Source organism: Pelophylax lessonae (assembly GCF_965119305.1).
Source record: "Pelophylax lessonae genome assembly, chromosome: 3".
Classification (NCBI taxonomy): domain Eukaryota; kingdom Metazoa; phylum Chordata; class Amphibia; order Anura; family Ranidae; genus Pelophylax; species Pelophylax lessonae.
This window is the reverse complement of record NC_138770.1, coordinates 629399222-629425046: the sequence shown is the minus strand read 5'-3', so window position 1 is coordinate 629425046 and position 25825 is coordinate 629399222. Positions and strand designations below refer to the sequence as shown.

Sequence of the window (25825 nt, the reverse complement as noted above, 5' to 3'; positions counted from 1 at the left end):
TGTTTATTTTGGGTCCATCTTGTGCCAGTGTCCTGTCAGAATACCGCTACCCATCTGAAAATGTAACGGAAGTGACGTTTTGAGCACAAATTGCTTAATGCGCATGCGCCATGCGTTCCAACCTGGCCGCTATGCATTCTAATAGGTTTCCTAATCTGACAGAACACGAAGCAGCGGCGGACATCTTCTTACACCCAGCCAAGTCTTCAATTTCACACTTATTTTAGCAGTAAACTCACCTCATATACTAAAATAGACTATTTTACCACGACAGAATGAAATAGTTTTAATTATATATTCAGTTTGGCGCTAAGCAGTGCCTGCAGGCTTTTCGCTGTATATACTATAATAATAAAATGGAATCTTGTATTTCAGGATATAAGTTGAGTCTACTGGTAAAATAAGTGTGAAATTTAAGCCTAGACTGGGTGGAAGATGTCCGCTGCTGCCTTTATCTTTTATCAGATTAGGAAACTCATTGGGAATTTGGGAATACATAGCGGTGGGGGGCGCCTGCGCAGTAAGCATTTTTCACAGAGGACGTCACTTCCGTGACGTTCCAATAAGTAGCGGTGTACAGCACATACACTGTGTAGGAACTTATGGAGCATGCGCAATAAGTTGTGTTTGCAACGTCCCTTCCGTTGTATTTTCTGACGGGAACCCTGAAACCAGAAAGTGACAGCTCTGTGGTGACGTCATGATGTGCGCCGGAAGTCGCCGCGGCGCTGCACAGGAGGAAAGATGAATGTCGGCAGGGGATTTGCCCTTCTGAGCCGCAGTGTCCGGGATGTGAGCCGCTGTCAGGTGAATGGAGGCACCGGGCACAGCGGATGATGAGGATTCTGTCTACATTTGTGCAGTCAGCTTCCTTCGCATGTACCTGTGTGCTGCAAGAGCTCTGTGCCTGAGAATGTGTGCGACCGTCTGTATAGTCAGTGCAATGGGATTCCACAGACAGGCATAGATAAGACATACCATTACCCGTGTGCTGACACTAGAGGGCGCCGTGTGCTGATAGCAGCTCAGTTACCATCTGCACACACTGGGGTTGGTTTACTAAAACTGGATACTGTAGTTCAAAATCTGGTGCAGCTGTGCATGGCAGCCAATCAGCTTCCAGGTTTTATTATCAAAGCTTAATTGAACAAGCTGTAGTTAGAAGCTGATTGGCTACCATGCACAGCTGCACCAGATTTAGTAAATCTACCCTAGTGTCCTGGCAGGCTTCGGGGGGGGGGGGGGGGAGAGATTGGTCAGAACATTCCTGGCTCCTTGGTTGCTCCGGACTAGAGATGGGATCGGGTGTGTTTGAGTCCCCACGTGTCCGATCCCGCCAGGAAGCAGTCCCTGCACTCCGCTAATCCCAGGCAGGGAGACATTTCCCGGTATGTGCAGCTGCGGATCAGGAAATGTATCACTGCCTGTGATTGGCGGAGTGCAGTGATGGCTTCCTGTCGGGATTCAGCATGTGGGACCTCAAACACGCCCGAGCCCATCTCTACTCTGGGCACTACATAAAGGTGCTGCCAAGGGTGCTTTCTATTGATTCCAAGGTCTGTAGTTGCTGCTTTGGGATAAGAGGGGTGTACATACATTACTGCACAAAAGACTTAGATGTGCAAAAATGCTATTAATTAAAGCTGAGCTCCAGGCTTCTTCAGAAAAAATTAAGTCAGCAGCTACAAATACTGTAGCTGCTGTCTTTTAACCACTTCTGGACCAGAAGGTTTTGCCCCCTTAGGCTCCATGTACACGGGACGTTAGAAAAAACGTCCTGCAAAGCTATTTCTGACGCCAGGAAAAAGCAGCTGTTAAACGTGCTTTCAGTAGCTTTTTCCATTTGCATTATTGCAGGTTTGGCCACGTTGCTTTTAGCAGCGTTTTTCTGCCTCCATTCAAAATCAATGGTTCCCTATGGGAGCCTATTGATTTGAATGGAAGTCGCACCGCAAGTCTGATCCGACTTGCGGTGCGACCTGCACTGTGAGAATCTTGAGGGGGAACTCCACGCCAAAAATGGGAAAAAAACTGCGTGGGGGTCCCCCCCAGGTTCCAAACCAGGCCCTTCGGGTCCGGTATGGAATTTGAGGGTATTCTCACGCCGAAAAAACGGCGTGGGGTCCCCCCCCAAAATCCATACCAGACCCTTATCCGAGCATGCAGCCCGGCAAGCCAGGAAGGGGGAGGGGACGAGTGAGCGGCCCCACCCCCCCCCCCGGACCACACCAGGCTACATGCCCTCAACATGGGGGGGTGTTGGTGCTTTGGGGCAGGGGGAGCTCTGCACCCCCCCACCTCAAAGCACCTTGCCCCCATGTTGATGAGGACAAGGGCCTCATCCCCACAACCCTGGCCGGTGGTTGTGGGGGTCTGCGGGCAAGGGGCTCATCGGAATCTGGAAGCCCCCTTTAACAAGGGGGGGCCCCCAGATCCCGGACCCCCTCCCTATGTGAATGGGTATGGGGTACACTGTACCCCTACTCATTCACCACATAAAAGGCAGTGTATGGAAATAAGGACAGGAGACGTTTTGGAAAGTTTATTAAAAATATTCATCCGGCTCTTCTTGTCTTCTCCTCTCCGGGGTCTTCTGCTCTTTTGCTGTCCGCTCTTCTTTTCTTCTCCTCTCCGGTCTTCTGCTCTTCTGCTGTCCGCTCTTCTTTTCTTCTCCTCTCCGGTCTTCTGCTCTTTTGCTGTCGGCTCTTCTTCTTCCTCCGGTCCTCCTCCGACGACGTCTCCGGTGATTATGCCGATCTCTGCAGCTTATTATATAGCCATTAGGGGCTGATAAAATTTTGCAAATAAATAATTTTTCACTGATGGGCAGTGTTGGGGCTGCAGTGATGATCAGTGCTCTGATTATCAGTGTAAATGGCTTTTTTTGCATGCAGAGAGTAAACTACTTGTTCCAGAATTCCGCGCGGTGAGCAGGAGGGAGACAGAGTGGAACCTCATTGGAGAGGGGGTAATCTCAAAAAAGCCATATCTCAAAATGAGACACAGTGGATACATTGTATGGAAACATTGAAGCCTAAGGGTTTGAACGTGGATTTGGACCTAAATTGCTTCTTATCCAATTGACGTATTGGAAGCGATCCCATACAAGTCATCTCTTGTCCTGGAATTATTCTCATCATAAGCTGGGTTGCCAAAACCATCCATGATTCAATCAAGCGTCTGAGACTCTTATCTGTGGCGAGTAGGGAACCTAGAGGGTCTGGTCACCCACATGAGCACAGCTTTGATCGATCGGTTTCTGCACCTGAGCACTTTATTTGGACACAATATTTAAGGACTGTTTGATACAATTTTTGCACTATACCGCTGGTTTTTATTTATATTTATCACCTTGCACCTTATTGGACACATATATATAAGAATTTTATATATTTTTATATTTTTTTGGAAATGTATATGTGTTACATTTATATATTCACCAGTAATATTGTTATATATATCTATATGAAATACTAGCGCTGTTTTAATTTTACTTCACCATTGTTTCTAAGATTTACTTATTATTAATTTATTTTTGCACAAATACTGAGTTATTTTAGCACCAGCAGCGCAGGTTTTAATTTTATCTATTTCACATAGAGAGGAAAAACCATATAGGTAATATGACTTTAAAGGTGGCCACCGTTAATCTCATAGGGGAAAAAAATCAGTACTCGATTATATATAAAAATACAAAATTTATTTAGAACATGATGAAAAATTCATAAAAAGCACAGCATGAATGGTATATATAAGGTGCCCCTCGTATCCCAGGGTCTGGTGTCTGTGGATCACAGAAACTAACGACCTCCCGTGTCCGGGCCAATATGGATTATAGTGTAGATACCAATGGATCACTACGCTTTTCGCTAAGCAGCTTCCTCAGGAGATCCTATTGGTTATTGGATAGTAACCACAAGGCATCAAATATCTTCTTACTGTCAATTTGGAAATATCCACTATATATCCTTTCCTTCTTGCTATTTAGGAGCCACGGCCGATCCAATCTGTGACAAAAGCCCCTCTAGCAGGGAGACAATGGAGGTGTATCACAAGTTAAAGGGGGACACTTTATTGATGACTTTTGTTTTCTCTAGAAGACTTGCTTGTTGACATTAAGTAACATTTTCCATATAATGTGATGCAGTGAATCACTCTCTGCAATTGTACTCTTAGGCTTGGTTCACACTGGTGCGATGTGGGAACCACCGCGATTCCTGTGCGGGTTCCCGCATTTGCTCTCTGCGAACTGCTGCAGGTGTCAACATAAAGTTAATGACACCCCCAAAACGGTTCGCAGAACGTAGTGCGAACTGTGAAATTGTATTGGATCGGATGGAATCGGATTGCATTGGGTCTGAAAACCGATTCCAGTGTGGACAAGAAAAGAGTTCTGTACCATTTTGGTCCAAATGCGATGCGATTTCAGCCATACAAACTATATGGCTAAATTTGCATCGCACAGACATCACATGTAATGTGCAGAGGCATGCGGTGTGAGTCACATGCGATGTCTGGGATCGCACCATTGTCAACTCAGCCTTAGAGGCTTAGACTTTTTTTTTTTTTTTTTTCCATTGTCTAACATTTTATATGTGTTTTAGGGAGTAAATAATGCATTTATTTTGTATTTTTTACAGCTAATTTTTATTTTTTTTCCAGGTGCTCAGAACAAGGCCATTTCCTTCTTGTGCATGTGCCATCACACAGACATATCGCCATGTTGCGTAAGTATTACTACCTTGTGAATGGAGGACAATTTCAGTTTGAAGTCAAATTCTGGTCCTACTTCATTCTGAAAGAGTTTCGTACACCTGCCTATACCAAAATACATCTATTTGGCCTCATGCACATGGCCTTACAGTAGGGTCGCACCGATATCAAGCATTTGCATAAGTACCGATACTCGTGCAAATGCTCCGATACCTGAAACTGATACTTTTTTAGTGATTTGAGCCCATACAGAATGAATAGGCTCAAATCGCACTGCGTAGAATCGCATGTGAGTTAAACAGGAATGTGTTGCGACTCCTGTCCAAATCACATGCGGTTTCCCCCACTTCTTCCACCCGCTTATTGTAGTGACTTCAGCCTGAGTTTACACAGGAGCAGTGCGGGAAACTGCATGCAATTCAGACAGGAATCGAAACGCATCCCGGTTTAAATCGCATGTAATTATTTGCAGTGCGATTTGAGTCCATTCATTTTGTATGGGCTCAAGTCGCGCCACAAAGGTATCGGTACTCGGGATCAGCAAGTATTTGACCAAAAGTATCGCTACTCTTACTCACAGGTAAAAAAAAAAACGGTATCGGTGCAACCCTTCCTTACAGTGTGCAGAGCTTGTGTAGTCACCCACCTGAAGACACTCAAGGAGATGGATTTCAAGCTGCAGCAGTACGTGATTTTGCGCTGGAGGTTGTGCAAAGCTTGACACGCACGGACGTATACTTTGAATGCACATTATCTGTACAAATTTTTTTAGTTTGCAAGTTTAAAGAAAGGAAAAACAAAATGTAATTTAACCGCTCTACGACTGCCCGCCGCTCCTGGGCAAAGCGACGTAGCTATATGTCGGTCGCTTGCAGGAGGCTAGGGGGCGAGCGTCAGCGGGGAAGCCGATGCAGCGGGCAGGTGGCTCCGATTGCCGCCTGACACCCGCGATCGATCCCCGCTGAGAGAGAACGGTCAGCTGTTTTAAATACAGCTGACCGTTCTTCTCCCTGGAATGATCACAGAGCCCATGTGATCCTTCTATATAGGAACACAGGTCTCTATGATAATTTCACAAGCCACGCCTCCCCCCCACAGTTAGAATCACTCCCCTAGGCTCACATTTAACCCCTTGATTACCCACACTGTTAACCCCTTCCCTGCCAGTGTCATTATTACAGTAACAATGCATATTTTAGCACTGATTACTGTAGTAATGTCACTGGTACCCCCATAATTGTCAAAAATGTCAGTCAGGGGTCCAATCTGTGCGCCGCAATGTTGCAGAAAAAAATCGCAAATCGCCGCCATTACTAGTAAAAATAAAAATGACAAATCTTTCCCGTAGTTAGTAGACGCAATAACTTTTGTGCAAACCAATCAAAATACGCTTAATGTGATTTTTTTTTTTTTTTTATAACCAAAAATATGTAGCAGAAAACAAATGGGCCTAAAATGTTAAAACATTTTGAGTTTTACATTTTTTAATTTTTTGGGAATGTTGTATAGCAATAAAAATCGCACAGGTGATCAAATATCACCAAAAGAAAGCTCTATTTGTGGGAAAAAAAGGACATCAATTTTATTTAAGTACATCGTCGCACGACCGCGCAATTGTCCGTTAAAGTAACGCAGTGCCGAATCGCTAAATATGGCCTGATCATTCAGGGGGCAAATCCTTCCGGTCCAGAAGTGGTTAAATCTACCTGTGACATCATCATCACAGCCTGACTGAGGTTTGTTCCGGGGTAGGACAGGAAGTTCCCCTCCCATTGCTGGAACCTAGCGCTGTACACTTTATTGTAGCTGAGGCTGCTTACAGTTCATACATCGCTGAGAGACGCTGCATGTCTTAGTGAAGTAGATAGTTTGTTTGAACCACCTTGGTCCAAACTAACTATTTAAACTTTAATAAAAGCTTAAGATCAGCTTTACAGGTGCTTTTTTATTCAGCCATAAGAATAAAAATGGGTCACTTGCACTACAACCCCAATTCCAAAAAAGCTGGGACGCTGTGTAAAATCCACATAAAAACAGAACATAATGATCTGCAAACCTCAAAAACCCATATTTTATTCACAATAGAAAATATATCAAATGTTTAAACAGAAAATGGGGGGGGGGGATATGGCAATTTTGAAATTGATGGTAGCAGCATGTTTTAAAGTGGTATTAACGAGGAAGAGCTGGAGGAACATTTGGCAACAGGTCACTAACACGATTAGGAAACAAAAGGACATCTTAGAGAATCGGTGACCAGTTGCTGGAGTTTTGGGAGACGAATGTTCTGTTCTTGCTTGAGAAAAAGCTGCACTAAAACCTGGATATATCTTTCAGTATTGATGGTGCTTTTCCAGATGTGGAAGTTGGCTATTCCATACCCACTAATGCACTCCCATATCATCAGAGATGCCGACTTTTGAACTGTATGCTGATAAGCTGGAAGGTCCATCTCCGATTTAGCCCGTGGCGCCCTTGGTTGCCAAAAAGAATGTCAAATTTTGATTCATCTGACCACAGAACAGTTTTCCACTTTGCAACAGACCATTTTAGATGAGCTTTGGCCCACAGAAGATGGCAGTGTCTCTGGATTATTTACAGATATGGTTTCCTTGCACGATGGAGCTTTACCTTGCATTTTTGGAGGGCACGGCCAACAGTGACTTTTGGAAGTATTCCTGAGCACATGCAATGATGTCCGTCAGAGGATCATGTCTGTTTTTAATGCTGTGCCATCTGAGGGTCCGAAGACCACGGGCATCCAATATTTTGTGTTGGCCTTGTCCCTTGTGCACAGGGATTTCTCCAGATTCTCAGAATGTTTTGATGATATTTAAAGTCTTTGCAATTTTACATTGAGGAACATTATTCTGAGATTGTTCCACAGTTTTTAGATGCAGCTTTTTACAGGTTGGTGAACCTCTGCTGCCCATCGACACTCTGTCTCTATAAATGCTCGTTTTATACCCAATCATATTACTGATCTGTTGCCAATTAACCTATTTAGTTGCAAAATGTTCTTCCAGCTCTTCCTTGTTAGTACCACTTACTTTACCAGCTTTTTGTTGCCCTGTCCCAACTATCTTTTGAGACCTGTTGCTACCATCAATTTCCAAATGACCTTTTATTTTTTTCCTAAAATTGTACATTTTCTCAGTTTAAACATTTGATATATTTTCTATGTTCTATTGTGAATAAAATATGGGTTTATGAGATTTACAAATCTTTGCATTTTGTTTTTATGTAGATTTTACACAGCGTTCCAACTTTTTTGGAACTGGAGTTGTACATCAAGCAGGTTAGTCAGGCCATCCAAAACTGATACTGGAAAATACAGAAATTTAGCCAGTGGGATGAAAAGTAGAACCACTCAGGTTGTGTGATACATTATTCTCTCTAATTTTTTCAACTGACGCTTCTCTTTGTAAACAGGGATACAACTGGAAGTGCACAGGCTGCTGTCCCCCAAATAAATGACATCCATGCCAATGTCCGGAACCTGGTAAGTTTCTGCCATTCCCCTGTAAGTGATGTTCCTTGGGTTATGCAATTCACAGCTGATGCATGGCTATGGCTGCTAGCGATAATTATTGTGTTTTGCTGACTGGGAAGGCTCTCCATGACCCCCACCGGCAGAACACAATTGGGCTGCAGGAGGCATTCCCCCATTAACACTACCTGTGTTAATGGAGGAATCAAGCGATCTTCTTCCCTTCCACCGGTGCTGAAAGGAAAGAGCGTTGCATTATCTATATGCTGCCTTAGTTTGAATACAGTGTCCTGAGCTCCTCCCCAGACTTTTCTGTATTCGGGTCAGACAAGTTAGTGAGGTTTAAAGTGTCATTAAACACTCTGTGTGTTAAAATATCCCCCTGATCCAGCATATAGTACTACCTGGCAAAAGTTTATTTTTAAATGTTAAAATGACTTCTGCATCTCATTTTTTCTTCTGCTAAATGTTATCCCTATGCATGCTCCTGACAGAGCCTCGTCCCCTCACTTCTGCTTTGTGTGTGAGCAGTGCACATCCATTGCAGTCCTGTACACTGCTCTGCTAAAGATACCTCAGTTGTCATGTCCCAGCTATCATGTCTCTTGTTGGTTGTGTTCCCTAGCCCCAGAGTCTCTTGATCACACAATGCTGGGGTGGTGTTGGATCTCTCAAATTCAGGCAAAGAACAATGATTTAAAGGGGGAGAGAAGGAGCTCCAGTTACCCTTGTATTAATAAACTCTGCTGTCCACATGCTTACACCAATTTCAGAGTGACAGCTGACACATATACCTCCCATCTCTCCTGCATAATACTGGATTTATAGGTGGCAATCCCGGTTCTCAGCACTTTATTATGCTCAGTCAGGAACCCTGCTGCACAGGACAGATGCAGGCGGTAATATGCAGGGAGCCAGGAGGTATACAGTGCCTTGCGAAAGTATTCGGCCCCCTTGAACTTTGCGACCTTTTGCCACATTTCAGGCTTCAAACATAAAGTTCTAAAACTGTAATTTTTTGTGAAGAATCAACAAGTGGGACACAATCATGAAGTGGAACGAAATGTATTGGATATTTCAAACTTTAACAAATAAACTGAAAAATTGGGCGTGCAAAATTATTCAGCCCCTTTACTTTCAGTGCAGCAAACTCTCTCCAGAAGTTCAGTGAGGATCTCTGAATGATCCAATGTTGACCTAAATAACTAATGATGATAAATAGTATCCACCTGTGTGTAATCAAGTCTCCGTATAAATGCACCTGCACTGTGATAGTCTCAGAGGTCCGTTTAAAGCGCAGAGAGCATCATGAAGAACAAGGAACACACCAGGCAGGTCCGAGATACTGTTGTGGAGAAGTTTAAAGCCGGATTTGGATACAAAAAGACTTCCCAAGCTTTAAACATCCCAAGGAGCACTGTGCAAGCGATAATATTGAAATGGAAGGAGTATCAGACCACTGCAAATCTACGAAGACCTGGCCGTCCCTCTAAACTTTCAGCTCATACAAGGAGAAGACTGATCAGAGATGCAGCCAAGAGGCCCATGATCACTCTGGATGAACTAAAGAGATCTACAGCTGAGGTGGGAGACTCTGTCCATAGGACAACAATCAGTCGTATACTACATAAATCTGGCCTTTATGGAAGAGTGGCAAGAAGAAAGCCATTTCTTAAAGATATCCATAAAAAGTGTTGTTTAGTTTGCCACAAGCCACCTGGGAGACACACCAAACATGTGGAAGAAGGGGCTCTGGTCAGATGAAACCAAAATCGAACTTTTGGCAACAATGCAAAACGTTATGTTTGGCGTAAAAGCAACACAGCTCATCACCCTGAACACACCATCCCAACTGTCAAACATGGTGGTGGCAGCATCATGGTTTGGGCCTGCTTTTCTTCAGCAGAGACAGGAAAGATGGTTAAAAATGATGGGAAAGATGGATGGAGCCAAATACAGGACTATTCTGGAAGAAAACCTGATGGAGTCTGCAAAAGACCTGAGACTGGGACGGAGATTTGTCTTCCAACAAGACAATGATCCAAAACATAAAGCAAAATCTACAATGGAATGGTTCACAAATAAACATATCCAGGTGTTAGAATGGCCAAGTCAAAGTCCAGACCTGAATCCAATTGAGAATCTGTGGAAAGAACTGAAAACTGCTGTTCACAAACGCTCTCATCCAACCTCACTGAGCTCGAGCTGTTTTGCAAGGAGGAATGGGCAAAAATTTCAGTCTCTCGCTGTGCAAAACTGATAAGAGACATACCCCAAGCGACTTACAGCTGTAATCGCAGCAAAAGCTGGTGCTACAAAGTATTAACTTAAGGGGGCTGAATAAGTTTGAGATATCCAATAAATTTCGTTCCACTTCATGATTGTCTCCCACTTGTTGATTCTTCACAGAAAATTACAGTTTTATATCTTTGTTTGAAGCCTGAAATGTGGCAAAAGGTCGCAAAGTTCAAGGGGGCCGAATACTTTCGCAAGGCATTGTATATGCTGGTACAAGAATCTGTATTTAGTTCTAGAACTTTTTCAAACCGTTCCTTTTATGTAGATTGGTTGGGTCTGCTTTCTGAATCGGTGTTGTCACCAGTCCGGTACAAAGCAGGTTTGAATTTGATTTAGCATTACTTACAATTCTACTTCCTCCTCTCCTCTTCCTTTCTCCGTTGGGGTTCCCCAAGGTTCTGTTCTTGGACCTCTCCTCCTAATCTCGAGCTAAACCTCCTCTTTGGGTCAGCTGATAGCCTCCAATGGCTTCCAATACCATCTCTAGGTCGATGACACCCAAATCTATCTCTCTACCTCTCAGCTCACTCCCTTCTTCTCCTCATGTATTACTAATTTACTAACAGACATCAGTCTGGATGTCGCACCACTTCTTTGATCTCAATCTATCCAAAACCAAGCTCAAAATACCTCCCCTGATCCTCTCTGTCAAGATCAATGGCGCAACTATCAGCTCATTTCCCCCATGACAAGGTTCTAGCTTGGCATAATCCTGGACTCTGATCTATCCTTTAGATCCCATTTCCAATCTCTGTCCAAAAACCTGCCGTCTTAACCTCTGCAACAGCTCCAAAATACGCCCCTTCCTAACCAATGACACCACAAAGCTCCTAGTTCACTCTCTGGTTATCTCTCACCTTAACTACTGCAACTCCCTTCTCATTAGATTACCTTTTACATAGGCTATCCCCTATTCAATCTGTCATGAATGCTGCTGCCAGGCCCATCCACCCCGTGTCTGCTACTCCTCTGTCAATCCCTCCATTGACTCTCACTCACCCGAAGAATTACATTTCAAATACTAACAATAACTTGCAAAGCCATCCATAAATCAGCCCCCAGCTACATCACCAGCCTAGTATCAAGATAGCAACCTAAACATTCTCTTCAGACCCCCTGCACTCTAGCTCGCCCGTCACCTCCTCCCATGCTCTCCTCCAGGACTTTTCCAGAGCCTCTACCATCCTATGGGACTCAATACCCCAATCTGTCCGAATATCTCCTATTCTGCTTTTAGATGATCCCTGAAAACACTCCTTTTTCAGAGAAGCCTATCCTGCCTCCACCTAACAACTATATTTCCTTTGTCCATCAGCTCATCCCCCACAGTTATTAGCTTTTGTATCACTTGACCCTCCTTCCTAGTTTGTAAGCAGTAACGAGCAGGGCCCTCGCAAACTGATGGCCCTATACAATAATAATTTGATTTATGTCCGTAAAGCCTTTGAAGACACTTTGGCAAAACAGGCCTTCTATATGCAAGGAACCCGCAGTGGGTGAATTTGGAAATACCCATCCTGTATTACACACAGGAAGGCAAAAATGTTTCCAGACCACCTCGCTAAGGGCTGAATAAAAAAAAAAAACGAGTGCACTGAGCAAGAAGGCTGTGTTTGCTGTAAGCATATCAAGGTCTAGTATTTAACTGTAATTGGAATGTACCTTTACAACTTTTGGGGAAGTGCTGTTTGTGCCCTTCTTAGTGTGTGGAGTTCTGAAATTGCACCAGGGTTTTTTTATAGACTCCATTTGGATGCACGCAAAACTGCTGAGTTCTTCTTTATCTCATACTGCTTGCAAATGAAGACAACTGGACACCATAAACTTGTTTCAGAATCATTTATTTTTCTATGTACAGATAAGCAGCACTGATGAACCAGACATCCTGTATAAGAAGATAGAAGTGTTAGCAAAAGGCCATGACAAAACTGTTCTGGACAGCTATGAGTACTTTACAGTCCTGGCAGCTAAGGAACTTGGCATCTGTGTGGAGAGGGTGTAAGTATCGCGGGTAAACAAAGCTTTCTGCTAAAGCCTGTGCAGGTTAAGTGCTTTACTGTAGACTTTAGTAGCTTTGAAATGATTAGCTTAACGTATAGTAAAATAAAAAATGTGTCACTGGCCTTCTACTAATGTTTGCCAGCATCTGACTTCCACATGTGGTGTTCCCCAAGTTCCTTCTTTTTCAGTTAAAAAACAAAATCAAGTTGTCCTTTCTGTTATCACTAACTACAGAAAAGGTCTGACTGTACTTAGAGAATGTATCTTCTACTTGATCTGAAGTTAATTATTACCAAAATTCAGATGACATTAAATGCAGGCCCTTAATGGTGACCATAGTTACTGTTATCCTCTCAAGCCCACAAACCTGGGGTGCTCAATCTATCTCCCCCTTCAAAGACAGAGCTCTAATCCATCGTCTTTAATACTGAAGTGTACCTGGCTGGGAGGGGGCAGACCAGAGCAATAAGCGATTGGAATTTTTTTTTTTTGTTTTTTTAGCAGTACCCGCTTGTCCCACCACTTCCTAGGACACATGTCCCACCACTTCCAGGGACACATGTCCCAGGAGGCTTGCAGAACCATTTACAGAGCACTATTCAAGCTCACACATGCACATTAGGGAGCCAGCTGTGGTTCCCCAGGAAGCCACAGCCAGCTCCAGTATCCGAGATAGCGACACCTGGGACCTGCAGTAAGCATTGGTTGTGGGAAGGCAATGCTGGACTCCAGGCACAAGTAACAGATTTTTAAAGTGGTAGTAAACTTCCACTTTGAACTTTTACTGACAGGTAAGCTTACAAAAAGGCTTGTAGGCACAATGAATATCTCCTGAATGTGCACCGTTTAAGAGATATTCACATCATCAGTGCATGTGCAGTGATGCTCTGCATTACGGGCAGGAGAAAGAACGGGTGAAGATAGAAGCGCCAGCCGCAGTTACAGCGCAAGCATTGGAGGGCTTTGTAAAGTAAGTCTGCCATAATGTGCTAGTATGTGGTACATATTAGCACATTATGGCATCAATCTGCAGGGTGCCCCAATTTTTTGTTTTTCTTTTGTCAGAATTTACTACTGCTTTACTAGTCCTCTTTCCGTCACTGACCCAATAACATGATCGGGTTCCTAAAAGCAAAAATCAGGCACCAGTAACAAAGTGAAACTAAGTTAGGCGAGCATCCTTTGGTGCTGCACTTGGGTGAGACTTGAGAATTCATTTTAAGGCTGGAGCCCTTTTTAACAGCGTTACGTTGTGTGTTATCTGTAATTCAGGAACCAAAATTATTTCCCAAAATAAATATCCATGGTCCCCAGATTGATAAGAATATTCATTCATAAAGGTCCCAAAATAGCGGATAGCTGAGGTGACCGATTGAACACCTGATCTGCACTGATGTTAGTAAAACACATTTCCACTAAACATGACTGTTGGCTGAATGGCTATGGCTTTAGCCAGTATTCTTCCTTTTTTAAAGTTATCTTTTGGATGTTTAGAAATATGATTTTTATTGTGTGTCATTTTCAGGTAATATTTTAGAAATGTAAGGAATAATGTTGAGGTGCAAAAAACAGCAATTGCAGCCAATTGGATATCAGTCAGCCACTTTAAGGGTTGCGTTCTTCTTTTCTGCTTATTCAATTTTGTATTTCTCTGTCTGGCCTTTATTGTTGCTTAAAGTTGTGTTGAGCCTTAATTTTTTATTTTTTTTTATTGGGATGTATGTTTTTTAGGTATGAACCGAAAAGGAAAATGGAGAGATTCACTCTTTTAAAATCCATACACATTTTCAAAAAACACAGAGTCCAGTATGAAATGAGGACACATTACAGGTGCTTAGAGGTGAGAAATTGATTGTGTAATGGGAGGATTTTCTTTTCCAAGCAGCCTGTACTTTCTTGTGTTATCCAAGTTACCTATAGTTTGTCCAGTCACCCTAAAGGGAAACTGAATTTTGTTTAGATCTGTCTTTTATTCTCTTTAAATATTTTTTTATTTCAATGCATACTAATTTTTTTCTAAAATAAAAACGTAATAGATTACTAGAGTAGTCTCAGTTAGTTAAAGCAGTTTGCTTTGCAGTGCCATGTGTTTCATTGAGACCCCGCCATCTCATTATGTCACAGATTCATTTGAGCTTTGTAAAACGCTTGTTTTAGCAAAGGAGACTAGAAATCCATCTGTTGACTGGATAGATGTCTACATTTAATAGTTTGCCTGCCTGAAAAATAAAACTCTCTAGGAAATTTAGATTATATATATATATATATATATATATATATATATATATATATATATATATATATATATATATATATATATATATATATATATATATATATATATATATATATATATAAAGAAAAATGTGAAATTTGCACAAACATCTGATTTAAAAACCCATCATTTACTGTGAGGTAGCCAAAAGCCAGCTTTGAGGACTTCTTTTATTGTGGTTGTGGGCTAGCTTGATTGTGAATGTTAAAGAAAATGATCTTGCTGCACACCAAGAATTTGAGCACCTGGTGTATAGCAGAGGGATATTTTGCAGCCTCTAATTTAGTTTATTGGCAGAGACTTTATAGTTTTTCCCACATGTGTGAATGACAGTGGCAGGAATCTGCTGCAGTTTCTGCCACCTGTGAGCAGCTAGCTGTGGCCATCGAGCCCTGTACAGTTCAATGGCAGGTCTCTGGCAGCTACAGCTATCTGTTATTGAACACTGTACAGACAGCCGTGGATAGCTGCAGCTGCCAGAGACCTGTCAAAGTGTATGGGGCTCAGCGCCCGCTGACAGCCATTCACAGGTGGCAATAACGGCAGCAGAAATCAATAGATCCCTGCCGCTTTCATTCGCACTGGTGCTAGTTGCCCATGCAAATGCTGCCTTAGAACCTGGCAGCAATGCCACACAGAGCAGATCACAAGAAATTTGACCACTTTGGTTCCAAAACTGTTTATACCTGATAATGGGGCTTTACTCACAAAACGATCGGAGACAAGCAACTCCCTGTATACTTTCAAATATTTGATACGCTTGTATTGAGGTGCGATATAAGCCATACTTTAAAGGAACCATGTCTACTTTTTTTTTTTTAAATCACAATGCAGGTTGTGCTATCTGTTATTCCCTATTGTACTTTCCATTCTGTGGGGCCCCAGAAAAATCTTTTTGTGCCCCATATTGCTGTGTGATTACTGCTGCACAGCACAATCTTATGCATATTCAAAGGAAAACTGTTACACCTGCTTTTTATTTTTTAATGTGACTGCATCATCATGGCAATGGACATGCCACCCTTTGCCGGGAGCACACTGTCCACTCAGAAGTGGGAGGGGTTATTGCATCACAGGAGTGGGGTAGAAAGGTAATTCATGAAGTGATGCATTTCCTTACAAAGTTTTAATCCCCACTGCTGCCCAAAAATATACAGTACTAAGAAAAAGAATGACCTGTAAATATGTATCTTAAAAACTGTGTGCTGTGAACGGAATGTTTTTTTCAGTAGTGACAGGGTCTCTCTTTAAAGGATCCAGTACTTAAAGAATTATGTGGGGTGATGTCTGCTAGTTGCCTGGCTGTCATGTAGACTTACATATTTTTTTTGATCACTGCCCCAGAACCAGCATAGGCAGTAACTTGGAACATTGGATTAACACAACAGCCAGTAAACTAGCATCTTCAGGAAATTTTAGCAGTGGCATATTTTGACATAGGTTTGCTTTAAACTTTATGGTGCTCTTTGCATATATATTAAACAGTGTTAGTGTCTCTCTCCATGAAATGTAACTGCCGTTATATGGTTTCCTATTTCAGCTGAAACACCTGACTGGGAGCACCGCTAATGTTTATTTAGAATATATAGAGCGCAATGTCCCAGAAGGAGTTGCTTTAGAAATCACAAAAGTGAGTATTGAGGTTTGAATGAACAAGACTGTCAGAATGAGGAGTAATGCACTAAATGTATGAATTCTTTTCACCCACCCACAGACTAAGATCGAGAAGTTACCGGATCATCTGAAAAGTCCAGTATGGGATACGCTGAACTAATAGAGCAGTTTTGAGTTTGTGAAGCTGTATTTAATTTGTAATAATAAATGTCTTTTCACATTTCTTTGCAAGTTTTATTTTTAACCACTTGAGGACCAGGCCCATTTCTGACACTTGTTTACAAGCGATACCTCATATGGGTGATTTGAACACCGTTTACATATGTGGACGCGACTTGCGTATGCTTTTTGTGCCTAAGATCACCTTTATTCCTATTACAAGAAATGTATCCCCTGTAATAGAAATAAGCAGGACAGATCCTCTTTAATGGGAGATCTGAGGTCAAAAAGACCTCAAATCTAACATCTACACTTAAAGAGGAAGTAAACCCTCCTCTGCAACTTTTACCTATAGGTAAGCCAATGATAAGGCTTACCTATAGGTACTGTAAATATCTCCTAAACATGCACAGTTTAGGAGATATTTACCCTACATGCAGCCAGTGAAGTCACTGGCGCATGCGCTCTGAAGAAACGGCCGCTGGTGCCGGTCCTTTAGAGCCCCGTGCCGTGACCGTCGGCTCCCGCGCGCGGGAGTGACGTCACCGCGGCTCCGGCCAATCAGATGGCCGGATGCCGCGATCCCGGAAGAAGGGCGACTGAACATGTCGCCCATCATACAGGTAAGCGGGCGGCACGGCAGGGGCTTGCTGTAAGGTAAGTATTTCATAATGAGCTAGTATGCGATGCATACTAGCTCATTGTGTTTCTCTTTCAGGTTGAAAAAAAAATAAATAAATTTATAGGTTTACAACCTCTTTAAAAGCAATAAAAAAAAAATGCCTTTTAAGGCCGTTGGGCCGAAGCAATTCTCCAAGGGCATAGAATTGAGTGGGGGCCATCTTGCTCTCACTTGACTTCCTGCCCAGCACCAGAGGGATTTGGATCATTTTCCCCCACTACCGTCAGCTCCGGTAATCGGGGAAGGAGTGGGGGTGGGCGCCTCTCACATAAAAGGTGATCCCATGGTGAATCCACCACTGGGACCACTTTTATGTGAAAGAGGACTGCCGGCTGTGTAGGAAAATACAGTGGTTATGGCAGTTAACGTCAAAATAGCGTTTTAAATACACCATGGGTGGTACGAAAGTGGTTAAAGGGAAGCCACAGTTCTACTTTAACACGCAAATCTAGTGCCATATCCCAAACAATGTATTATGCAGTCAAGGCTGGCCATTGCTTTCTATGTCTTTGCAATGCTTTCCGTACACACTCCACTAACTGCTCTTCTGCATTAGACATTAGGGGTTCGTTTACTAATGGAACGGAGACTGTTCATTTTACTTAGTAAATGAGGTGAAGCTGTGCTCACTCTGATTAATCAAGTGTGTGCAAGGGAAACTACACGGGCCAAATGTCTGAGACATCGGGCTGTTCAAAGAAAAAACGGCCAACATTCAGCCCATGTGTATGTCAGTCTGGCCGGCTTCACTCGGACATGTATGCTGGAAATTCAGCAGCTGACCGACTCCCGATTAGTGCTCTTGGCCAATGGCAGAGAGGGCTGATCGGAGTGTTCTGGCGGGGGGCATCCCCCATTCCGAACGCAAAAGCTCAGCAGGGAAAAATCTCTGTATTAATGTCGAATGGTTAGTATAGAGTCTGACCGGAGTGGATAGGTTTTTTTTTTTTTTTTTTTGTTCAACCCACCGGAATATACAAAAATAAAAAAAAAAAACCAACTTGTAGTGTGTACCCAGCTTAAATTACATGATTTAATGCAGCATCACTGTATTCACACACCCCTATGTGTAAATTAAGTATTAAAGTGCTTGCATAACCTTTTATGTGCATGCTTTCATAAAATTTGCTGCAATTCTATCCAATCCTGAAAATATAAATTTGTGATTACCACTCAAGCACAATTATCTTTACTTTAGTATTGTGACTAATTTTTAAATCCCATTGGCCTCAGATCAAAGTACCTTTATTTTTTTTTTTTTACTTTAAAGATCCTTATCCTGGTGCATAGAGGACAATGGCCTTAGGACATATTTGGAAAGTGCTTTGCCCTGTGTTTTATGGAACCTTTTACTGCTGCAAATTCGTGTACTGTTCTATGAGAATACACTTCTCGGCACAAGACTTTGTACTTGTGTTGTGCAACTTCCTTTCTCCGTGAATGAATGGAGCCTATAGAGGGCAGAATACTTGGCCTGAACTGTGTGGCAGCTGGCCGTACCAAAAATCAGATTGCCTGACCCAAGAGGGATTTTAAAGAGAACAAGTTAAGACTTTTTTAAGAATCTGGATATTCAATCCTAAGGAACTGCAAGCTTACCCATTGAGAGATTTGATTTGGCTTGGTATTGAACCCATCAACTGCTTAACCAGACACTCTCTCCCAACTTCTGCACAAGTGTTGAATATTAAAGCCCTGAAGTGAACTACCTTCAGAAAGTTAACACTACACTGACAAGTTTTGATCACACAACAGAAACCACTAAAGAGCAACCTCACGCTTTAGAACACATTGACGTTGATTTACTAAAGGGGCTGATACTGTGACCGCTCAATAAAAACCTAGTAAATAATGCAAATTTGAGTTCAATTCAAACATCTAATCACTGACAAAAGAAAATGTTTAAAGGATAAGTTCACCTTTAAATAAATGAATGCACATTTTTTTGCAGGTGACAAATTTTAAATTTTTTTTTTTTTTTTTTTTTTTCAGGAGCCTGGAAAGTGTTGCACCAGCAATCAGAATATTGCTGGTGCCTAGCAGGACTACTGCAGACTGTCTGTGTAAGCTACTGCAAATAAAGACCAAAAAAGGGGGCGCACCGGCCTAGCGCATTATCCTCAATATAGGCTTTATTAATAAGACATAATTATGACTACTCACAAAACAATGGTGTAAACCAGACATCAAATCCAAATGACAGGAGCAGTCTATTTGAATGTCCACTGTCTTTAACGGATGACAGCTCTAATCACCTCTATCCCAAAAACCTTCAGACCCGTTGGGTCCTCATCCTGATATTGCCCAAAGTGGTGAGGTACTGAATAGCTGTTACATTCCTTCGCTCCTTCCTTGATTTTTTTTTTTTTTGCTGCTGAGTATGTTACACTTATGCTCCCCAAATCTTACTCTCAGGGGGCGTATGGTTCATCCCACATATAACAAACCACACGGGCAAATCAAACCATAGATCAGATAGTTGGTTCCACAATTAATAAAATTGTTTGATCTTGTGACAGCGACTGTCTGATCCTAACACTTCTTTTTTTCAGTGCTACATAAAAGGGACAGGCTCTGCAGTTCTTAACCCCACATTTATAATTGCCCCTATGGTCAAAATGGTAAACCAGGGGTTAATCGCTGGTTCCCCCCTGGGGACCTTTGGTTTGCGAACTTTACTGGGCGCAAATTTGGCTCCTTAAATCCTGGGTTTAGGAGGTAAAATACTCCCCAGGACCGGGTCTTGTTTTAGGATCTTCCAATTTCGCCAAAGCACGTGCTGGATATCAAATGCCCTATTGTACATGATACTAAACCTGACTGACTCTACCCTAGTAGACCTAATAGTGTCCTTGTTCCTGCTACCGTGCTTGGGCCTCTTAGCCAGGGAGTTGGTACCCAAAGCTAAGTCATCCTCATACAACAGCCAGTATTTCATGTAGGCTTCTTCAATGAGATCCATTTTGTACCCTTTCTCTACAAATCTCTTTTTAAGAGTTAAACCTTGTTCCTCATAGTCAGTTCTTCTTGTGCAAGTTTTGTGCAACTTCTGTGTAGCCTGCAGAACTGACCAAAGGGGATATTTTTTATCCATCTCGGATGGTGATTACTTTTAGCATGTAGATATGAATTACTCCCACTTGGTTTAAAATGAGTCCTGGATACTATGCTCCTTTCAGGTTCCGCTGGAAGTTCAAGGTATAGGAAGACTAAATGGGTTTCATCAACAACATGGGTGAAGGAAATACCGAAGGAGTTTTTGCACAATGTAGACTAAACCCCTTTTAGATCGTCTGCTGTCCCATCCCAGATGATAAGTATGTCATCGATGTCGCCCCCTACAGCCTCAAGACATCAATTCACTTCCCCAAAGGCACTCAGTGAAAAAAAAGGTAAGAGGGGAGGAAAGAAAGTTCAAAAGAGGGAGGAGATGAATAAGGACTACTCTACAATTAAGATATTTAACCTGTCCAATTTGGTATTCACAGAGACAGAGCTCAATTTTGCCCCTGACAGTTAACCAAATTTATTTGAATTATTTGTGGACCTCAACAAATACATCAGAGGTCTTACAGTTAGTTAAGAGGTATTATGCCCTCAATCAAGGTGCTGACGAAAGACCTGCAAGCCCCCCCCCCCCCCCCCCCCCGCCAACAATGTGGAAACCACAACGGATGATAGTGCATTGTCTATCCTGGAAAGTCTTTTTGAGGAGGGAGTGTGTGAGGACCTTTTGGTGGATCTTGAAGTGATTGAAGTGGACAGGGATATGGTTAATGCTCATTTTAAACCCAAATCTTTTTTTTTCCCCCATTGAGCCAAGGGCAACTTTATTCCAACATTCTATGAACTTGTCCTGGAACAATTAAAACAAATATGCCTGAGAAAGTATTTGAAGGTCCCCAGGCAGAAGCACTGGGTATAGGCTCTGAAGCAGCAAGTGTGACAGATACCATCATGAATCTAAAGCCCCGTACACACGTACCGATCGGCCGTCTTTTGTCCAGGGCTGCACAAGAATTTTGTCCGCCGACTGCAGAAGTGATGTCATGTAATGGTTAACTTTCCCTGTGTTTCCTTTTCTGAGCATGCCCAGTCTTGCAAACCAGCGGTCTGTCGGCCGAATTCTGTACTGACTGGCGAACAATCGGCCGCTCTGGTGTCGGCATACAAAAATTTTAATGCTTGCATGACAGATTCTTTTCGGCCGAATGTACGCCGTCGGCGGCATCATACTAACAAACCTACAATCGGCAGATCGGTCGTCGGCCGAAGCTTTTCGGACGACGATCGGTACGTGTGTACGGGCCTTAAGGCTCCATGTACACGGGACGCTGGAAATGGCCGTTTAGGAGCAGTTGGGCGTTTTTTTTGGAAGCCCCTGAACCCATCTACATTTTATCTTATCTGTCCATGTACACCAGGTCGTTTGCGGGCAGTTGAGTTCAGGGACTTTTTTTAGAACGCAATTATTTGCGTTCGAACGTGTGTTTCCCGGCATTTCAAACGCAAAAACGCGACCGAACGCGATAAACCGTGTTTGGCGTTCGCGTTTTTCCATTTTAAAGGGGAATAATTTTTTTGACCTCTAGGAACGGTTCTAAACGCAAACGCCCGCTAAACGCGGGTACAAACGCGACCGAACGGACGTTTCAAACGTCCTAAAATTTCCAGCATTCAAAAGGGACTTTTAACAACGTCCCGTGTACATGGACCCTAAAGGGTAATGACCAAGTAATTATCAGACAGGTGGACAAGGGTGGAGGTTTGGCGATACTGGACAGGTCAGCCTACTTCGCGGAAGTCTAGATTACTAGGGGATAAAGAAACATATGAAAGGCTTCCTAAGGACCCTTTACCTGAGTACACAGTTTCACTCAAATCATTATTGGATGGTGCACTAGAGCACAAAATTATTAACAAAAATGAATACCAATTTCTGTTCAAACAGCACCCTAAGACCCCCCCCCCCCCTACTTCTACCACATTCCGAAGGTCCACAAGGATGACGTAAACCCTCCAGGCAGGCCTATAATAGCAGGCATTGATTGACAGCATAACTAATAATTTGGGGTGCTATATAGATTACTTTCTCCAAGAATTGGTCTTGGAATTACCATCGTATGTGAGGGACTCAAGTAATGGGCTTGATATTCTAACATCTATGGAGTGGTTTCAGCAGTGCAAGTGGGTGTCCTTACTCTACAAGTCTTTAGAGCATGCATTTGGCTTGAAAGCAGTTGAACGCTACCTAAAGCCCCGTACACACGTACCGATGGTCGGCCGTCTTTTGTCCGAGGGCTGTCGTGTCTGTTGAAAAGTGCAAAAGACTGCACACGAATTTTGTCGGCCAACAACAGTCGACTGCAGAAGTGATTTCATGTGATGGTTAACTTTCCGTGTGTTTTTTCTTTTCGGAGCATGCCCAGTCTTGCAAATCTGCTGTCTGTCGGCCGAAATCTGTACTGACTGGCGAACAATCGGCCGTTCTGGTGTTGGCCAACAAAAATTAATGCTTGCACGACAGATTCTGTTCGGCCAAAAGTGCGCTGTCGACTGTCGGAAGCATCATACTAACAAGCCTACAATCGGCCGAATCTTTTCTGCACGTGTGTACGGGCCTTTAGTTTCAGTAATTTGCATCCATTACAAGCTGCTTTTTTGGTCAATTCCATAGATTTCACTCTAAATCACAACTATTTCACATACAGTGGGTACGGAAAGTATTCAGACCCCCTTAAATTTTTCACTCTTTGTTATATTGCAGCCATTTGCTAAAATCATTTAAGTTCATTCTTCTTCCTCATGAATGTACACATAGCACCCCATACTGACAGAAAAACACAGAATTGTTGACATTGTTGCTGATTTATTAAAAAAGAAAAACAAATATCACATGGTCCTAAGTATTCAGACCCTTTGCTGTGACACTCATATATTTAACTCAGGTGCTTTCCATTTCTTCTGATCATCCTTGAGATGGTTCTACACCTTCATTTGAGTCCAGCTGTGTTTGATTATACTGATTGGACTTGATTAGGAAAGCCACACACCTGTCTATATAAGACCTTCCAGATCACAATGCATGTCAGAGAAAATGAGAATCATGAGGTCAAAGGAACTGCCTGAAGAGCTCAGAGACAGAATTGTGGCAAGGCACAGATCTGGCCAAGGTTACAAAAAGATTTCTGCTGCACTTAAGGTTCCTAAGAGCACAGTGGCCTCCATAATGCTCAAATGGAAGACGTTTGGGACGACCAGAACCCTTCCTAGAGCTGGCCGTCCGGCCAAACTGAGCTATCGGGGGAGAAGAGCCTTGGTGAGAGAGGTAAAGAAGAACCCAAAGATCACTGTGGCTGAGCTCCAGAGATGCAGTCAGGAGATGGGAGAAAGTTGTAGAAAGTCAACCATCACTGCAGCCCTCCACCAGTCGGGGCTTTATGGCAGAGTGTCCCGACAGAAGCCTCTCCTCAGTGTAAGACACATGAAAGCCCGCATGGAGTTTGCTAAAAAAAAACACCTGAAGGACTCCAAGATGGTGAGAAATAAGATTCTCTGGTCTGATGAGACCGAAATAGAACTTTTTGGCCTTAATTCTAAGCGGTATGTGTGGAGAAAACCAGACACTGCTCATCACCTGTCCAATACAGTCCCAACAGTGAAGCATGGTGGTGGCAGCATCATGCTGTGGGGGTGTTTTTCAGCTGCAGGGACAGGACGACTGGTTGCAATCGAGGGAAAGATGAATGCGGCCAAGTACAGGGATATCCTGGACAAAAACCTTCTCCAGAGTGCTCTGGACCTCAGACTGGGCCGAAGGTTTACCTTCCAACAAGACAATGACCCTAAGCACACAGCTAAAATAACGAAGGAGTGGCTTCACAACAACTCCGTGACTGTTCTTGAATGGCCCAGCCAGAGCCCTGACTTAAACCCAATTGAGCATCTCTGGAGAGACCTAAAAATGGCTGTCCACCAACATTTACCATCCAACCTGACAGAACTGCAGAGGATCCCCAAATCCAGGTGTGAAAGACTTGTTGCATCTTTCCCAAAAAGACTCCTGGCTGTATTAGATCAAAAGGGGGCTTCTACTAAATACTGAGCAAAGGGTCTGAATACTTAGGACCATGTGATATTTCAGTTTTTCTTTTTTAATAAATCTGCAACAATGTCAACAATTCTGTGTTTTTCTGTCAGTATGGGGTGCTATGTGTACATTCATGAGGAAGAAGAATGAACTTAAATTATTTTAGCAAATGGCTGCAATATAACAAAGAGTGAAAAATTTAAGGGGGTCTGAATACTTTCCGTACCCACTGTATATAGGGGACCTGAATACTTTCCGTACCCACTGTATATAGGGGACTACTACAGGCAAGTTAGAGGAACCGCCCTGGGGGCCAGGTTTGCTCCCAATGCAAATTTATTCATGGGGTACTGGGAGGACCTACACATTTGGACCAACAATCCGTATAGGGCTAACCTGGCTTTGTATGCCAGGTATATAGATGACATTCTTATCATCTGGGATGGGACAGCGGATGATTTAGAGGGGTTTATTCTACATTGTGCAAATAACCCCTTCGGTATTTCCTTCACCCATTTAGTCTTCCTAGACCTTGAACTTTGAGCGGAACCTGATGGGAGTATAGTATCCAGGACTCTTTTTAAACCGAGTGGGGGTAATTCATATCTACATGCTAAAAGTAATCACCATCCGAGATGGATAAAGAATATCCCCTTTGGTCAGTTCTGCAGGTTACACAGAACTTGCACAAGAACTGACGGAGGAACAAGGTTTAACTCTTAAAAAGAGATTTGTAGAGAAAGGGTACAAAATAGATCTCATTGAAGTCTACATGAAATACTGGCATAGAACTATCTGATCTATGGTTTGATTTGCCCGTGTGGTTTGTTATATGTGGGACGAACCATACGCCCCTTGAGAGTGAGATTTGGGGAGCATAAGTGTAACATACTCCGCAGCAAAAAAATCAAGGAAGGAGTGAGGGAACGTAACAGCTATTTGGTACCTCGCCACTTTGGGCAATATCACGATGGGGACCCGACGGGTCTGAAGTTTTTTGGGATAGAGGTGATTAAAGCCGTCATCCATTAAGGACAGTGGACATTCACATGGACTGCTCCTGTCATTTGGATTTGATATGTCTGGTTTACACCACTGTTTGCGAGTAGTCATTTTTATGTCTTATTAATGAAGCCTATATTGAGGATAATGTGCTAGGCCGGTGCGCCCCCCTTTTTTTGCAGTACTCGTTGGACTACCCGGTCTTATAGGGCAGCAAGGCCATAGCCATTTGAAATGGCAAATGTGAATCCCGTGGAAAGAGTGGTCAAGGAGCTCAGATTCTGAGCGCAAGAGCAAGGTGTTATATAACACTATTTTGTTTTGGAGTGTCTGTGTAAGCTGTCTACCCGTACTGTAATTTCAGTTTGGCTGATGGTGAGAAAACCGCTGTAGAAGTAGCAATCGCTTTCCCAAAAAAGTCAAGTTTGTTTTAAATAAGAACTTCAACTACTCAATTTTGTTTACACTCAACTCCTGTAATACATGCTTTCTAGGATAGCA

At 42.9% G+C, this 25825-nt stretch overlaps 1 protein-coding gene across 1 annotated transcript; it reads left to right on the top strand.

Moving 5' to 3' along the window:
- The first annotated feature begins 670 nt into the window (after nucleotides 1-670).
- On the top strand, nucleotides 671-16614 carry MRPS10 (mitochondrial ribosomal protein S10). Its single transcript, XM_082252000.1, has 7 exons — nucleotides 671-807; nucleotides 4663-4727; nucleotides 8146-8215; nucleotides 12360-12499; nucleotides 14234-14342; nucleotides 16318-16407; nucleotides 16492-16614. Exons 1-7 carry the CDS (start codon nucleotides 745-747, stop codon nucleotides 16549-16551), a joined length of 597 nt encoding a protein of 198 aa, XP_082108126.1. The 5' UTR covers nucleotides 671-744; the 3' UTR covers nucleotides 16552-16614.
- Nucleotides 16615-25825: the final 9211 nt, after the last annotated feature.

Coding starts and splice junctions, on each gene's coding strand:
- MRPS10 (XM_082252000.1), top strand. CDS start 745: ATGAATGTCGGCAGGGGATTTGCCCTTCTGAGCCGCAGTGTCCGGGAT. Junction 12,500..14,233: donor GGCATCTGTGTGGAGAGGGT/GTAAGTATCGCG, acceptor TATGTTTTTTAG/GTATGAACCGAAAAGGAAAA. Junction 16,408..16,491: donor TTGCTTTAGAAATCACAAAA/GTGAGTATTGAG, acceptor ACCCACCCACAG/ACTAAGATCGAGAAGTTACC.